The sequence below is a fragment of the Diabrotica undecimpunctata genome, chromosome 7 (assembly GCF_040954645.1).
Source record: "Diabrotica undecimpunctata isolate CICGRU chromosome 7, icDiaUnde3, whole genome shotgun sequence".
In the NCBI taxonomy this organism is placed as follows: domain Eukaryota; kingdom Metazoa; phylum Arthropoda; class Insecta; order Coleoptera; family Chrysomelidae; genus Diabrotica; species Diabrotica undecimpunctata.
This window is the reverse complement of record NC_092809.1, coordinates 61050857-61069307: the sequence shown is the minus strand read 5'-3', so window position 1 is coordinate 61069307 and position 18451 is coordinate 61050857. Positions and strand designations below refer to the sequence as shown.

General features: G+C 30.7%; 1 protein-coding gene and 1 long non-coding RNA gene across 2 annotated transcripts in view; one reads left to right on the top strand and one right to left on the bottom strand.

Moving 5' to 3' along the window:
- mle (dosage compensation regulator mle) overlaps positions 1-18219 on the bottom strand; it is a 36654-nt gene extending 18435 nt beyond the window's left edge. The window contains exons 1-3 of the mRNA XM_072537422.1: positions 18000-18219; positions 16035-16235; positions 9896-10193 (exon numbers count right to left, since the gene is read on the bottom strand). Of these exons, the coding sequence (XP_072393523.1) occupies positions 9896-10193; positions 16035-16235; positions 18000-18075 (575 nt within the window). The 5' untranslated portion in view covers positions 18076-18219. The remainder of the gene's footprint in view (positions 1-9895; positions 10194-16034; positions 16236-17999) is intronic.
- Positions 11323-12718, top strand: LOC140445416 (uncharacterized). Its single transcript, XR_011951392.1, has 3 exons — positions 11323-11632; positions 11736-11979; positions 12039-12718. It is a non-coding gene; the product is annotated as an uncharacterized lncRNA (long non-coding RNA).
- Positions 18220-18451: the final 232 nt, after the last annotated feature.

The window sequence follows — 18451 nt, the reverse complement described above, 5'->3', positions numbered from 1 at the left end:
ACCTAGAAGATTAAATCCGAAATATCTTGCAACGAACAGTAAATCTAAGTAGTGAGCTAGTTAAAGATTCATATATTAACATGGCCTCTGTGTTACACGTTATTTAACGGAAAAAATATAAAAGAGTTTTTAATCGCAGATATAAATTAGAATAAAATATGAAACTGGGAAAAAATACATTTTCTCAGTCTACATAGTTGACTCTGATAGAATTTCCACAAATCATTGTAAAATGATCGTTTTCTAAAACATTTAAATTTTGAGATTACATAAGAAATTTGAATATTTCAAGTAAATATTAAATGGGAAAGTACATATATTACCAAATGGTAACGAAAATCGCATGCCAGTAGGTTGTCAAGACAAAAAGAAGATAGTATTTAATATAATAAAAAATATACATATAAATCTGTTATATTGGGCCGAAATTATATAAACAATTATAAAGTAAAATAAACCATTAAAGTAAAGCTCAACGAAATTAAATTAAAATAATTACTAATAACAGTACTGTAATTGATACCGGTTTTCCAGAAGCTGCTTCAGGAAAAGTAAAGTCGTAATTTAACACATTAAACTACAGAATGATATCAGAAGTTCTCGGGCCAATTCAAAGCAGACAGGTTAGACAAGGATGCGTTTAGACACTACACTTACAGAAGCAAATGAACAATAAATGCGAGATCTCCTCGGAAAAGTTGAGTTGGTAAGCATTAAAGTTATCCTTAAAATTATTAAAGACAAGACAAAAATAATGGTGATAAACAGATTCAATACTATTCAGCTAACTAACCACTTGCATGAATACCAGGTAGTAGACAGCTTCAATTATCTCGAATCTAGTATAACTAACGACGGCAATTGTGAAACAGAAGTTCAGAGACTCATTGGTATGGCAAAAAATGTGATGAGTCGCTTAAAGAATTTGAAAAGACATATCTATATCTCAAAAAATTAAGATGAGATTGGTGAATCCACTTGTATTCTCTATATTTCATACCTTGAATAGCTCATCGGACAAACGCTTCCATTCTTAACCGACTTGTCATTAAAAAAAGGTTGTCCACAACATGTCTGCAACAAATTCTACAGTTCTTTGGTCGCGTGGTTCGCAGAGGTGATAATAATTTATGAGATTATTTCTGAAACGTTAAGACGATCACCAACCAGACGTTTGGTGACCGTCCAAATTCAGAATTCAGCAGACCACTCATTCTGCGAATCACTAAGAGCAGCTGAAGATAGAGACCAATGGAGAAACTTTGTTAGTATTGGAGCAAATCACGATCATCAGTAATGGAGAAACGACAAGAGAGATGCATTTTGGCACCCTGTTCTCATTCATTATTTCTAAATGCAATAGTCACCTTAGTTTCCTTACTTTGGCTACTTGCAACAAACTCAAATTCTCTCACAAGTTAAGTACAACTTGAGAACACTATGGCTCTGAGCGTCTCATATACATTTTAAAAGTTCTAAGAATTAATATACCGTAAAACGGGGTTACTTTGCTCCACATTTTTGACTTTTTTCATTTATTTGTAATACATATTTTTTAATTGATCGAAAAGATTTTGCGATTTTGCAAATTTAAAAATATTACATTGACCGCGGTTTAGAATACGTCCATTTGAAATGTGATGCAAAGTAGGCCATATTATTATGATGGGTTTACTCTGTGCCATTTATTTAAGATTGGTTTATTTTTTGATTTTTGATATTGTTAAGCAAATAATTAACACACTTTAAGATTTTAAGTTTGAATTATTACAAAAAACAGACCAATTATATTAAAAAGTTGAAAAAAAAAACAATCGGAAAATGTTTCAAACTCTAACCACCCACACGCTGTGTTGGCGTAAAGAGTATCAGTCTTTATCCACGAGTCCCACAAATGTTTCGATTTGTAAACCACAAAAGGTGGCCTAGAATCTTGATGAAATAACTATTCTTTCTGGATATTTTATGGCACGTTCAGTTAAACATTTTTTTTCTTCACCGTAATTATAGATTACATGTCCTTTTCCTCCAAATTTCACAATTTGAACAAATTTCCTCCAAGGTCTGCTTTAAGATTTCTGTATAAACCTTAATTTTATGTCCATTAAGAGCTGCTCTACTCCTGTTAGTGTTCGTTGCAAACCAAACTTGGATACTTATGTCGCTTTAACCCAGTCTTTACCAGGAAGATTATCTTTAAAACAGGTTACTCTCCTACCCGTTGAAGAGAAATAAAATGTTAAATGAATCGTTCTTATTTAAATATGTCCTGGATATTTGAGTTCCATTTCAGTTAAGGGGAACCCTAACTCACTCATTTGATGAATGCGAGAAACAAATGCCCTTTTTTTCTTCATATGTAAATGTAGCAGGATAACCTGGTTTCTTCATACGTTTGTTCTTCAATTTGTTCATAATGGTTCTCTGTGGTACACACAACCAATCTTATATGGAATCATCTAATATTTCTTATTATTTTAAGTAAATTTAAAAAAACCAACCTACAAAGTCAAAGAATATTTATTTTAAAACAGTTTAATCACCAATACATAAAAATTAAAGAATCCCATAAATTATTAAATAATAAAATTAAAATTATTTGTTTTAAAGTTAATAGCATACAAAAAATTTCAATGATTAAGGAATGATGTTTAAATTGTTTTTATTTATTTATGTTTTTTTAGTAGTCAGTGTTACTAACCCTCGGCCTTACGCAAGCTCCGATTCGCGAGGGCATGCTCCTAAAAAAATTGTTAACATTTTATTGTAGTAGGTTGTTTCCTTTCTTCAAGAGCAACTTGTACTAGCTGTACGGTTTAGTGGATTATCCCGGCGAGGTCTAATTATTTTTTGAAGCATATCCCACAAATGCTCTATAGGGTTAACATCGGGTGAGCAAGCAGGTCACTACAGAATAGCGATATCTTCTGCTTAAAGGAAGTCTAGTGACTCTGCTGGTATGTGGAGGTGCATTAACTTGCATGAAAATTTAATTTTTTTCCACTGCACTTTTTCAGAGTCTAACTGGAGGTTCTAGAACCAAATCAACATACCTTCGAGCTATTAAACTTGGTTGAATGGACACGAAAGAAGTTTTTTCACCGACCATATTACTTCCCCAGAACATAACACTTCCTCTTTTAGGTCTGTGAACAGATCTAGCTCTTTCCGTTCTTGTTTATCTTCCTCGCCCTCTAAGTACACGAATTCATCGGTCATATGATTTTACACAAATCCTGGTTTTGTCTGAAAAAAGCACATTTTGCCAATTTCCAATGTTCCAGTTTTGGTATTGAAGACACTAATTTAGGCAATCAATCGTGTGCTGCCTGGTTAACTCGGGAATCCGTCATTGTCTACTGCTGTATAGTACTTGGGCACGAAGTCTTCTTCTTATCGTTTCAACTGAAACACACCTGTATCTTCCAAAAGCTGCTTTTGGAGTTGCAGGTGAGAAATTGTTGGGTCTCTTCTAGCTACTTGGGCAATAAAACGATCCTCGCAAGCCGTTGTTACTTTTTGGCGACTTTATCTTGGTCTATTCCTAAGCGTTCCTAAATCCTGATACCTAGCATAGGTTTTTGACACAACGCACTGTGTTAGGCCTACCACTGCAGCTATGTCCCTCTGAGACATTCATTGCTTCACAAGACCAACAATCTTTCCCCTTTGCACATTCGTTAACCACAGATAAGGCATATTTTTGTTTTTGAAAGTGAAAGTTAGTTTATTTATTTTCTTCCAATTTAAAACTAAAACAAATAATCTATACCGTGCCAATCAGTGTTATCTGATTGTTTTATTGGTTTATTTTCAATAAAAACCTTTATTCTTCGCAACAATAACAAGTTTTTTTAAAAGAAATAAATATTAGTTTGAAATACATGGCGATTCCATATAAGTTTGGTTGTGTGTATATTGTAAGATTTCAGTGTTAATGGCTTCTAAACATGCTTTTAAGTTTTTTTGCGTGTGGTCGCCATACGCCAAGAGCCTTTGACCCTCTTATACACTCTTAATCCTCTTACAACAATAAAATAAGATAAAAATATTCACCAAGATACTGCACTACTTTCATGGGTCATAATTTGCAACATCACTTGGTGCAAAGTTTCCACATATCAATATGAAATGTGCATGTATAACTAAAAAGAATTTGTTTGAAATAATTTTACTCAAATTGGTTTATTGTAATTTCTAAGTTAAAATATGCATGCAATGCGATACATGGAGAATAGGATTGTACTTACATTATGTTACTAATTGAGAGCTCCTTACCATTAAGATTTTTCTACTAAACAAATAACACAGATTTTTAAAGTTGTTGTGGAAACTAAACCTGTCGGCGTCTGGTTTATTCCAACAACTATAATATTGCCCTTTATCAAATAAAAATTATAATTGCTAAAAATTTAGCAGCGTTTTCTGTAATAAACTAATAATACACTTTTACACTCATGGTGTAAAGTTAACTGATGGTTGGCAAAATAACCCTGTTTTACAGTATTGTGTCATATATTTTTTATCAGATATTTCTGATTGCAAAATTAATTCTTGACAGATTGATTTTGCACCAGAGTATGAAAAACGAAAAAGCAATTCATAATGTGGGTATTCACCTTTTTATATTAAAGTTGCGATTCCCGTTCTAATTGACATACACATGCTTCCTTCATTGCAGGACCTGTAAGAAAACGTAAACCAAAAGCAATTAATCATGGGTTTATTTATTTCATAAGCCTACTGCTGTTGCGAACTGGCGCTTACAATATATGTTTTACATTCTGTAATATTTTAATACCTGAAGATGTATGTTCGTCCGCTCATAAATTTAAATAAAGACCTGAAAAAACTAGATCTTACTCTAATAAAACTCTAAAAGTTTTTACTTTTTTTGTTTTTCTAATTTGCTCCAATACCACATGTTAAAGATGTATAACTTTTACTAGTATTTAATTTGACTAACATAACTAACTAAAAAATGTGAAGTATTCACTGCCAAAATCTTCTAATCTAATTTGATTTCCATTTTATCTTGTACCTGTGTTATTATTTTTGTCTTTTATACAATTTCATTGGCTGCTCTTTTCAAATGAATATATTTTTGTAGTCCCCTTCACACCATTTAAAATGTTGAAAGCACTGTCATATTAAATGTCTAGAAGCAACATTTTCAAAAAAGTATAATAATAAAAATACAAATGAACTATTTTTACACAGTATTCACCGTTATATTATTCTACAACGTTTGGAGTATGAATTATATTTCCAAAAACTCGTTTGTTTCAATATCTGCGGAGATATTTGTAATAAATTTGTAATATTTTCATACAAGCCATATTTTTGGTCTAATTTCTATGGGTAGTGAGAATTTCGTCGAAATCGGGTGATTATTACCCATTTACCGCCAAAGGTGCGTAAACGCAACTTTTATTGTTATTATGTATAATTTTGTTGGCAGAGGATATTTTTTTTAATGTTTTTTTTTTGTTAACCCCTTCGGTACGGTGATGCACCCGTGTGCTCATGCTTGACTGTCTGCTCAGTACGGTGATGCACACGGGTGCATCATGAGTTTTCGTTCGCCATATACGGCTGTGCCATCGTCTGCATCATATTTAAGGTATTTTTGTTCCGTCCGAATTACCTTCGCTCAGTACGGTGATGCACACGGGTGCATCATGAGTTTTCGTTCGCCATATACGGCGGTGCCATCGTCTGCATCATATTTAAGGTATTTTTGTTCCGTCCGAATTACCTTATTCAAATCTAAAAGTGGGGAAACCACGCCCAAAAGTGGGTGATGTCTAGAAGGAGATTAGATTTAGTTAATTTGATTGGTTATAAGGTTGTTTGTATGTTTGACTGATTGTGTGGGAAGTGAGGTGACTGTGCTGCTGTTTACTACTTACCTTATCAGTTGAGTTTTTGTTGTCAGAGAAGTAGGTGTTTATAATGTCTCAGGGCAGAAATTCTGAATCTGACCTAGATTTCGATTACGAAGGTTCTGACGATGATATAAGTTCAGAAAGTGATTATTCAACTACAGACGAGGAGGAAGATGATGAACCAGTACAATTCGGCGATTGGAAAGTTATTTCAAATCCATTTGACGACCAAAGATATTCTCCAATGAATCATATTGAACTTCCTGAGGATTTTCACCCTGCTATAGATATTGGTTCTCACAAATCCGCCAGAGAATGCTTTAAAGCATTTGTTTCAGTTAAAATAGTTAGAAGCCTTTGTGACTGGACCAACGAGCGTGCTAAACTATATTTTGAGGAAAATGAAAATTTGTTTCACAAAATTTATGGTTTAATATGGAAGGATGCTTCTGTAGAATTTTTATTTGTCTTTTATTATTGATGGAGGTAACTCACTTATCTAAAATGCATGACTATTGACGAAAATCCTATCTATTAGGAGGATCTCCAGTGTTTTCTGGAAAAATTATGAGTAGAGACAGGTGAGTAATGTAGACTAAAATCAAGACCGCTAACGCGTTTAGCTGTTTTTTTGCGCTGTTACGTGAAAATATCACATTTCTAATTGACATAGGTGAAACATGCGCAATTGATGAATGTCTTATGATATACAAAGGCCGCTTGCATTTCAAGCAATATATTAAATAAAACAAAAAGGTCCAGATTTGAAATAAATTTATTTTGCTTATGCCCCTGCGATCCAAAAATGAGGGGTTATACATTCAACTTCGGACTGTATATTGGGAAAGATATATATGACGTATCTTATTTTCAATGACTGAGCGAATAGTTGTTCTCCTGAACCGAAATCTACTGGAAGAAGGTCGAGAAGTAATCCTGTATAGCTGGTATTTGTCTGTCCTTTTGGCTCAATTTCTAATGTCAAAAAATACTTTTGTAACAGGCACTATAAATATAAGACGAGGACTGCCGCAATAAATTTCAGGACTTCCCCTAGACAAGTATCAGTCGTGTTTTTTAGAAATAAGGATATGCTAGTTGTAAGATTTCGCGACAAAAGGGATGTCTATGTTTTGACTACAAAACTTACTGCTGGTTTCGAAGAAAAACAAAGATATGAAACTTTAACAAAGTGTTGAGTTTCTTACAAAAAGCCTGCACATATAGAGCATTATAACATGAACATGGATACAGTGGATATGATTGATCAAGAAATCGAACCATATAATGCTGCCAGAAAGAACTACACCTGGTTAAAAAAATTAGGAGTACATATGCTTCAAAGAATGGTGTTGAACGCTAGAGTAATCTACCAAAACACCTCCAACAAACAAATTCCCTTTATGGAGTTTACACAAAAATTGTGTGACGAATTATTGTCTCATTACAATCCGCAATATTCTGAATATCGCAAATCTTTCAATAATACGCAGAGAAAGAAGACTTCAAAACCCAAGAAGAAATTGAAAGTTCAACATAACTTGATTAGACTTGGTAAAGATAAACAAAAAAGGCCAAGGTGTTTTGTTTGCTATAACATTGCTAAAAATAAAAATAAATATATGTTTCTTTTTTGTACCGGCTGTGATGTAGCATTGTGTTCCAAATAGCATTTTGACCAGTACCACGATAAATAAAATGGTTCTCTTCTATTATTTCGATAAAATTTTTCGTTTATTTTGTTTTCCCAAGTTCCTATATTTTTTAATAATTTTCGTTTAAAATGGTATTTTATAGATAAAATTTAATTTAGCTCACGTACTATGTAGAATAATTAATTTAATTAAAATATTTTATTTCTAAAATTAATGTTATTATTACATTAACTTTAATTATTTGTAGTGTGATACTTATTGTATAGCGTGTGTGTGCGAATCCGTATATAGGAGCCGACTTGCCGAATGACGGTCCGGCACGAAGGGGTTAAAATAACATCTTAATAGTTTATATATAATCTCATTTTTCTTTTACCAAAAATATTACTTTTTAAATATTTTAAAATTATAATTTTGCATAATTTGTATTTTGTATGGTATAGTTATAAAAATATGTTGAAATTTTTATTATTCTAAAACTTGGTATGGATTCTTGATCGATTCATATACGCACCTTTGGCCGAAATCATATTAAATTTTTTTCATTACACGCACATTACACTTCATTCACTATTTTATTGGATTGCTGTGTGCTGTAAGTTTATTTTAGTAAATTCTCGAAATATGAAATGAAGAGGGCACTAACTACTAAAGAGTTAATGGTTTTGTTAGAAGAAGATTCAGATTGTGAAAATGATGACTCACTTGGTGTGGTTTATGTGCCACCGGAAACAGATTAAGTTTCCGATTTAGAAGACATTGATATAATATTATTGGTGAAGAAGGAATAAAATCAGATATTGCAGGTACATATTATGAAATACAAGTGAATGGTAATTCTGACGATTCTGATATTTCTCTGAACCACAGATCAAAACGTCCAAAGAAGGAACCAGGCAAAAATAATAAATCCAAATTTGGTAAAAACAGAAGATACTCCTTCGTACACTACAGTAATTCAACATCACTATGATTGATATTTAGACAAAATAAAAACCAAGTTTTTTCATTTTTTTTTATAGAGAAGTAATTGAGAGCATTCTATATTTTACAAATATTTATGAATCACAGAATATTACAATTTATTAGCATATGTATATATATTACCCAGTTATCACACTCTGCCTCAAGTTGATATCATTCAATCATATGGGGAGAAGTGAATAGTGAAGAAACCGCTACATCAGTGTCAAACTCAGTACATGGACGTCCATCCAAATTTGCTTTACCAGATGAAACTAGATTCGACAATATTGGTGACATAAAAAAGAATGATAATAGTGCAAGTAAAAAATGTCAGATGTGCCAAAAGTAATACTAAATATTTATGTAAAAAGTGTAGAGTGCATCTACGCCCCGAATGTTTTGAAAATTTTCATCTTAAAATTTAATTTACATTTAAGATACAATATGTTCCTTTATTAAAAATTGTACCCGTATTTGGCCAAAGGTGTATATACACACACACAAATTTTTTCCTTTGATGACAAAAAAAAATCTTTTTGGTTGTAAATTAGTCTTATTTTATGTGTTTTTAGTCCAATCTAATAAATAAATTGTCAAATTTCTCTTTGATTATTGTCTAGGCCGTTAATGGGTAGATGAGAGTCTTTTGTAATATCTCGTACTAAACATTTTAACTGTCAAACCCAACTGTTCAGTTGTGTCGAGTAAAAAAACTAAATGAAGATACTGACGACAGTGATTATGAGTATGGATCTAATTCTTGATTACACTGCAAGGTAATATGATTTCATTTTCTCCTTAAGAAAAATTGTGTTATTTGTGAAATGTGCTTTACCTTGTATGTCATACACCCAAGAAATATTAAACTATAAGTTGCAGACTACACTGCTATACATCTATATTGCTCTAGTAGTGTAAAGGAGAACTATTATTATCATAAATGGTTGAAAAACTGATCACAGCTTCCAAATAAAAATATTACAGAATATAGAACAGTTATTATAATAACCATATAATAACCAATTATTCAAAACACATCTTCCTAGAAGTATACTGAATAATGACACAGAGAGATATTATAAGCAAGTCTATAATATCCGAAGGTGTCTGGTTTTATATAAGTACTACTGCTTTTGGTCAAGTTTTCATACAGGTTCTGTAAAAAAATACTTACAAAAAAAATGTGAATGAAAATTAATCACAGTTTTTTTGCAAGTCTTAAAAATAAAATTAGGCTTACTGTACTTAAGATAATAAAACAATCTTTTAACACAGTAAGCAATAATAAAAAATCAAAAGTTTTAAAAAATCATAGATTCTCCCCATTTCCCTAAAATTCGTATATCCACCAACTATATGTAATATTTTCCCATCAAATAAACAAACCTAGCGTGATCTGGCCCAACTTGTGTATATTTATAATCTGTATTAATCTTATTGGCTTGCATGAATTGATGTAGCTTAGATTTGGCATTTTCTACAGTCCAATTTCCATGAATTTGAGCATTCACATCTAAATCTTCTGCTTCTTCCATTCGTTTCTGTTCTTGTGCCCTGTCCATATAATGCCAGTCCCCATCTTCTCTACCACGAGGACGGTATGCTTCACCAAAATTGGCAGGGCCCATACCTTTCTCAAACACTTGATGTTGCTGTCCTCCATCTGTCACTTCTTGTTGGCCATCTGAAATTTAAACAATAGTCTATATAAAAACTGAATACAATACATTCAATTAAGACTTATCTATAACTGGTAAAAATGAGATTTTCTGTTTGTAATAGCAAGAAACATGTCAGTATTATTAAGAATTTCATTTCAAACTTGTTTCTTTCTTCCAATTCCTGTATATTTTAGAGACTATTTTCATTCCCTCTTTAAATGTTTTCTAATTTATTGCTTATTGAAATTTATTTACTTATTTAATATATGTGACAACCTCATTAAATGTTACAATTTATAATATACAAAATAGTGGTTAGGTACACAATATTTCAAGATAATAATTAAATAATAGATTAGTCAAAGTTGATTTGTTGTGAAGAGAAGTCATGTTGCTCCTGACATATAAGACTTTACACATCCAAGAAATCTGCTAGCTAACTAGCCAATCAAATTATTTTGGTATTGCAGATTGGATACAGATGCTACGAGAATACAATTTACACACACATTTTTTAGCAACATGTTAGGAATATCATCAGGACCATTTGTAAGCTTATTTGGAAGAGCCACAATTTCCTTAAAGATTTCTAGGTTTGAAATTGCTGTACACTTAGTTATTACTAATATTAATAACTTTATTTTTAAGAGAGTATGAAGTGTTGTGATTGTCAGTATGTCAGATTGAAAAAATTTGCCATCTCTTAACTGTTTAGCAGTTGGATTGTCCAAAATTAAAAGTTTTAAGTCTTCTTAATTTTCTTAGTTCAATTAAAAAAAAAACTTTTTTACCTCACTGTTTTAGTGTTTTTCCTTTTATTAGTGGAGTTATTTTAATAGTTTTCAAAACAATGAAAACTTTTGGTATGAAAAGGTTTTTTCTGGTAGCCTTTGGCAAGCTTAATATTTTTAACAAATGATTAAAAAATTCACAAGGAAACTAAGTTCGTGTAGCTGGCTGTATACCATGTATCACAAAAAATTTATTAAAATCCTTTACAAAAGGTACACAATTAACAAACCCAATGGGGCTATATCACAACAACAAAGCGTTTTTGAAATCCATATTCCATCATCAGTGTCTAGGTGTACATGCACAGTATAGACAACAACCAGTATTCCCACTCCGCTTTGGCGCGAAAGGTTGCGCATTTTACTCGCGCAGACAGCGACGCCATTTTCTCTGGACTCCGAAAAATTTGACGGCTCTCATTGGTCATTGGCCATTGTCATTTGTCATAGATAAATAATATAGAGGCCATTGTATTTGTTTACTTTTTGTGTATTTATAGATACAAATAATCTTTATACATTTTTTATTTCGCAATTGCGTTGTATAAGTACGTCGATATGTACAAAAATAAAAACAAAAAGACTTGCCACACTTGTGCAGCTATAAAGTGTTGTAATAATTCTAGAAAAAGTAATTTTAGCTTTTTTTCGTTTCCAAAAGATGTTAATAGGTGAGTGTTATTAGGATTAAAATTGTGTATTACAGATGCTAAGATGTTATATTATTTATTAACGGTGGATTTTCATCGTGTATTAAAAAATGTTTGTATTTAGGGCAAACATTTGGTTAATGGCATGTGGACGAGAAGATTAATTGGATAAGGCAGAACATTTACATAGAAGTCATCGTCTTTGTGGTACTTATTTCGACAATAAGATGTTTCTGAATGATATGACAAAATCGATTCTTCAGCAGTTCCCACAAATTTTCCTTTAATGGAGGGCTCATCAACTTTTGATCATACTTATTCTGCAGTAGTCCAAAACATATGTCTTCCAAGATGTCCTATTAATGAAGGTAAATAAAATAAATAATTAAGATGTAACACATATCTAAGCTTTCTCTTTTTCTTTTAGAAGTAGTGAAAAGTTCAGCTATGGATATAGAGAAAAATGTTAGTATTAAACATAAACCATCCACTATAACTGTACTTCAGGATATTACTATTACTCCTGGTAAAAACAACATATTCCATGGAGAACCTGAACATGTAACTACACGTCCAGTAACACTAAGTTCAACTCAAGTGTCACAACAATTATCAATAAATACTCCCTGAAAAATGTATTATGAAGTACAGTTATACAATTAAGGAAGGAAAACCATTATTTAAAAAAAAACTTCAGAAGTTACAGTCTACAGAAAAGAAGTATATTGACAATTGAAAAATTAAAATTTTATAACATATTTGTGTGGATATTTAATGAAAAAATGTTTAAGAATTCCATAGTTGTGAAATATGTGGCAGATACTCAAAAAGTGTAACTAATTTGTGAGATACTATTGTATATTCATATTTAACGGATATGAAAATAGAACTGGTGAGACATATGGTAATCTAAAAATGCCTACTGGTGATTTTGTTAACTTTATTAGTATACTTGACTGTCTCTTTCACAAGAATTTTGACATATTAGCTGTACAGCCGAATATTATTAAAACATATGTTTCTCTATTTAGTACCATAAATTTTAGCCACCCTTGTGAACAATTTCCACTAAAATATTGTAGAACTTTATTTAGCTTTGTACGTTTATACTATTCATGAAGAGAAATTTGAAACTGAAAAACATGAAAATATAACCAAAAGAAAAAATAATAAAGTGATTATTTGGAAACATCAATAAAGCATTATTTACTTGTTTATATCAATATAAAAAGTCAAAATACTCTTTTTTTATTACAGTGATCATATAATATCGATTAATAGTTAATATACCTATTTAGGGGTTTTCTTCACATTATCTTATGTTTTTAGTGAGATGTAACTAAAATATCTGATCATATTCCATAAAAATGTATTAGAGTATTACTTCTAATTAATTAATAATTAATTATATTGACATTAATCAAGATCAAGTAAACAACAATGTAAAATATCATTCAAAATCACATTTGAACAAAAGCAATTGTGTATAGAATAATCCATACTCCTAAATTGCTTTAGCTAATTTCTTTTCATATTCCTTTGGCATATTAATTGCAAAGCCGAATATTATTAAAATAAAATATTGTATAACTTTATTTAGCTGTGTATGTTTGTACTATTCATTACAATTCATGAAGAGAAATTTCAAGACTGAAAAACATGAAAATATAACCAAAAGAAAAAATAATAATTGATTATTTGGAAACATCAATAAAACATTATTTACTTGTTTATAACAATATAATAAGTCAAAATACTCTTTTTTATTACAATGAACAGATAATATCAATCAATAATTAATATACCCATTCAGGGGCTTTCTTCACATTATCTTATGTTTTTAGTGAGATGTAACTAAAATATCTGATCATATTCCATAAAAATGTATTAGAGCGTTTCTTCTAATTAATTAATAATTAATTATATTGACATTAATTAAGATCAAGTAAACAACAATGTAAAATATCATTCAAAATCACATTTGAACAAAAGCAATTAATTATCCATAGAGAATAGTCCATACTCCTAAATTGCTTTAGCTAATTTCTTTTCATATTCTTTCCCGGTCACTTCTTCAGAATTTACATTTCTATGTATCTCATTGCAGAACTAATTATGGTTCAAATATAGGTATGATCTGACTTCTCATACATGCAAATCAGTGCTCATGAGATATAATTTGTTTAACTTCTGAAATTTTAAACTACAAAATGATACTTTGTAAACTTAATGTGTACTTGTTTTATACATGTATATTTGATTTTTATCTGTAATTTTATTTATCTACAATGTATTTTTATCTAATTTTGACAGTGGGTCTGTCACCTTTGTTATTATTAAATAAATAAATAAATGTAATATCTAATGCAACATGTAATAATAAATGAAGTTCATTTAAAAATTTATTTTTTATTTCCACAAATACATTCTTAACATTAACAGGATGACGCTACTTTTAGCACTTTGTATGATTCCGTTAGACATCTAATGTACATCAACAAGGATTGTAAGAAAAAACTCAAAGAAAAATTGTGCTATGAAGTACAGTTATAAAATTATGGAAGGAAAACCATTATTTAAATAAAAAATTCAGAAAACATTCTGTACATTCTACAGAAAAGAAATGTGTCGATAATGTGACAATTGAAGACTACATGGCACTTACATCTAAATTTTGTCCTTCGTTAAATTTAGCTAATTTCATTAATGTTCAAATTTTACAGTCTAGAAAAAAGGCAAGAGGTAGAAGATTCAGTAATCAGTTTAAACAGGATGTCTCTTAATGTACTTCAAGGGGCCAAAAGTTTTACAAAAATGTTTTGTGTAGCAAATTTTGTTTACCCAGCCCTAATATATTATTTAAAAATAATATACCAGACAGCTACTCAAAAAGTGTAACTAATTTGTCGGATAAAACTGTATATTCATATGTTAATGTATATAAAAATAGAACCGGTGACACATTTGATAATCTAAAAATCCCTACTGTTGATTCTGTTGACTTTATAAGGAGGTATACTTGACATTCTATTTCAAAAGAATTTTGAAATATTAGCTGTACAACCGAATATTATTAAAACATGTTTTTCGATTTAGTACCATAAATTTTAGTCACCTTTTGAACAAAGACCACTCAAATATTGTACAACTTTATTTAGCCTTGTACGTTTGTACTATTTATTAAAATTCAAAACAGAAATTTCAATACTCAAAAAATATTGTACAACTTTATTTAGCCGTATACGTTTGTACTATTTATTAAAATTCAACAACAGAAATTTCAATACTCAAAAATATGAAAATAAAACTAAAAGAAAAAAATAATAAAACGATTATTTGGAAACATCAATAACACGATTATTTAATCATTTATATCGAAATAACAAGTCAAAATAGTCTATTACAATGAACAGGTAAGATCAATCACTAATCAATATACATATTTAGGAGTTTTGTTCACATCCTATTGTGTTTTTAGTGAGATATAATTAAAATATATTAACTGATTTCAAACTCTGTATTTGAATTTTGAAATGAAACTTTGCATTTTATTCTACTTTATAACCTTACAGCTTTAAAACTAGCATATTTATTAAAAACTGTTGCATAACTCTCCATTTGATTTTTTTTTTGATAGTGTATAAGACAGTTCTGTAACAAATAGTTGTGAAACGTTAGAAAACAAAATCATAAATACAACGCAGAGAAAGAAACAATTTTAGGTTTTTTTTTTAATTTCTCGAAGAATGAAAGAGTAGCAAGAAGAGTTTTGAAATTGGTTGAAATTAAAATCAATTTTGTTAAATAAATCAAAGTCGGCTCTGTCGCGTCCATATGTGCAGGGCCAGTCCACGGTTTTCGTCCAGACAATATGGCATCAAGGTCACCGAATTTTGTCTAAAAAGATCAAAGGTACCGCGGTAGAGTGAGAATACTGGTTGTTATCTATACTGTGGTACATGTTTTGAGCCACTAAATATCTGGGTAAAAACCGGTTAAAAGTTATTGGTTTAAATTAATTTTACATTATTCACATGTTATCAAATCCACTGGTAACTCTAACATCTTAACATATAAGATCGAATAATGTAAAATAAATTTAAACCAATAACTTTTAACGGGTTTTTACCCAGATATTTAGTGGCTCAAAACATGTACACCTAGACACTGATGATGGAATACGGATTTCGAAAATGTTTTATTGTTGTGATGTTTCTTAATTATATAGCTTTTATAAAGGATTTTAATAAATTTTTTGATTAAAAAATTGTGTTTTGACTTCTTTATTTCACATTTTGCATAAGCAAAAGTTATGACCTTTAGAATAATTTATAAAAATCATTAAAGCACCTTCAATTTCTAGGAAGAAAAAAGAATTTGCAAATATTAAAAATTATACATTTGTTGTTATATTTATACTTACGGTGAATGACAGGTGCAGGAGCAGCATCAATTTCAACTGGTACATCATTTTTATTTACCAATCCTTGCCTAACCAAGAAAGAGATAAAATCCTTTGAAGCATTAGATTGTGCATCCTTCTTGTTGGTAGAATTTCCTGCTCCAACATAATTGTATCCATCAATTCGTAGTTCACAGAGAAATCTCTGCCTATGCTTGGGTCCTGAAATAAAAAAAAATAGTAAAATGGGGAGTTTAACATGTTTGGATAATATATTGCATGGGCCTGGTACATAGATTTATGCAATCACCACACTACTAATTATATTTTATTTCACTGTAGTCTCTAGGAAGTGAGGAGAGCATTAAAAGAACATATGAGCTGCACTTATGTACTTAACATTACTGCTTCACAAACGATTGGCGTAAATATCAACTTATGTCAAACATTTGTTGTTCTGTATAATTTTTATTAGTTATCTGACACCTTTAATGTGTATAAGAAGAAGTATTATCTTTATTATTATTATTGCAAAAGTGAGATTTGAGGAAAAATTCCTATGTGCAAATTTTAAGTTATTCATTACAAGTATCTGAAATGTTTTAAAAGTGTAAAGATTTATCATAAACATATGTAATTAAAAATTTACAATTTAGATTTATGTTTCCTGAACAAAGTCATTAATGCTCTTATAGGTTGTTCTCAATAATTGTTATTACTAGTTATTCTTAAAGCACCTGGTAGAATCAGAAATATTTTCAAGGCCATTTCACCACACTTATTATGGTATCAATGAACCAACTACACGATTGGTCCAGAGTGCTAATAGCCTGCCAAAACAAATAAATATTTTTGACTCCAAAATTATTTAATTTAAAAAACAACAAAAAGGTAAGTATCCCATAATAAGTGATCTCTTCTACATGTCAATACTAGCTTGATAGCTGTACTAAAGTTTGTTATAGTTTATTTTTTTGAGATGTTTGATATTTTAAAAATTTATTGTTTTTAAGGTGTAGCTTTGATAAAACTTTTGTAAATGGATTCTGTTAATAAATAAATAGCCACCTAATTTGCAGCCAGTCTCAGCTTCTTCTTCCTATAAGTGTTCCTGTTATTAGCTTTTTAGCAATTATATTGTCAGACAATCTTATTATGTGTCCAGCCCATCTAAGTCACTGTGTTTTAATGAACATTACAACATCTGGTTCATTAAAGAGTTTGTATAATTCAAAATTATATCTTTTGCTCCACTGCTCTTGATTGTTTATAGCTCCAAATATTTTGCAGAGTATCAAATGCTCGAATATTCCCAGAAGTATCCTTCCCAGAGGAGTATTGGAGTCCATGTTTTCACCCCATATGCGAGGACAGGCCTCAGCAGTGTTTTGTATATAATAGTTTTAGTTTTTCTTTGGATATTTCTTGAGTGGATTTGTTTTTAGAGTCATTAGTATGCACTATGTGTAAGGTATATTCATCTTTTAATTTTTTTCGTTTGTTTTGTTGGTAGTAGTCACTAGGGAGCCAAGGTATGTGAAGCTGTCAACACTTTCAAAGATATAACTTCCAAAGACTGTTTCCCGTTCCTCATAAATAAATATTAAACAAACATATTTTACTGGCCGAATTTATAACTGTCCAATCAAGATGCAGATGCACCCCGCTACCGATGCCCATAAGAACTGAATAGTACAAAAATTAGATAAGCAATCCAAAATGTTTAGTATTAGTTGGTTCAATAGTGAGTCATTTGTCTATGACTGGCTATCTCGTTTTATGTATCTGATAAAAGCAATCCAAAATGTTTAGAGTTAAATAGCAGTTGGTTCTATAGCGAGTCGTTAGTCCATAAACGGCTATCTCTTTTTTATGTATCTCATTTCTTTCTGTAAACCTAGAGTCCTAACAAACCTACTGCTTCCAATATAAGTTTAAAAGTATCTACAGAATAAGATTACAGTAAAATAAATTAATATAACTCACCTGTGGGCCTCACTTCATAAATTGGTTCCACTTTATTCTTCTGACACCATTGGTTTAGAAATGATTTTAGATCCATGATGAATTCAAAATAGATTTACCACGCGTATAAATATTTTATTATTTTTTGGTAATTACTTTTTTTCCTGTTTAAAGGAAAAAATAGATTTTTTACTATATTTCTCTTACCAAGCTAAACCCCGGCGTGTCACAAATTAACTTGTGACTTGTGACAGGTGACAGTATTAAAAAACAGCATGGTACAAGCAAAGAATATAGACGCTTATAGAAGAGCAGTCCAAATGGGCGATTTGGTTACGGTTTAAGAGGGTGGCTGCATAAACTCACAGCGTGGTGCCGTGGCCGTCGGCTTAAAACTACAGTGGAACCTCGATTATCCGTCTCTCTATTAACCGTCACCTCTGTTAACCGCCAGGGTCCATACATAAGTTATA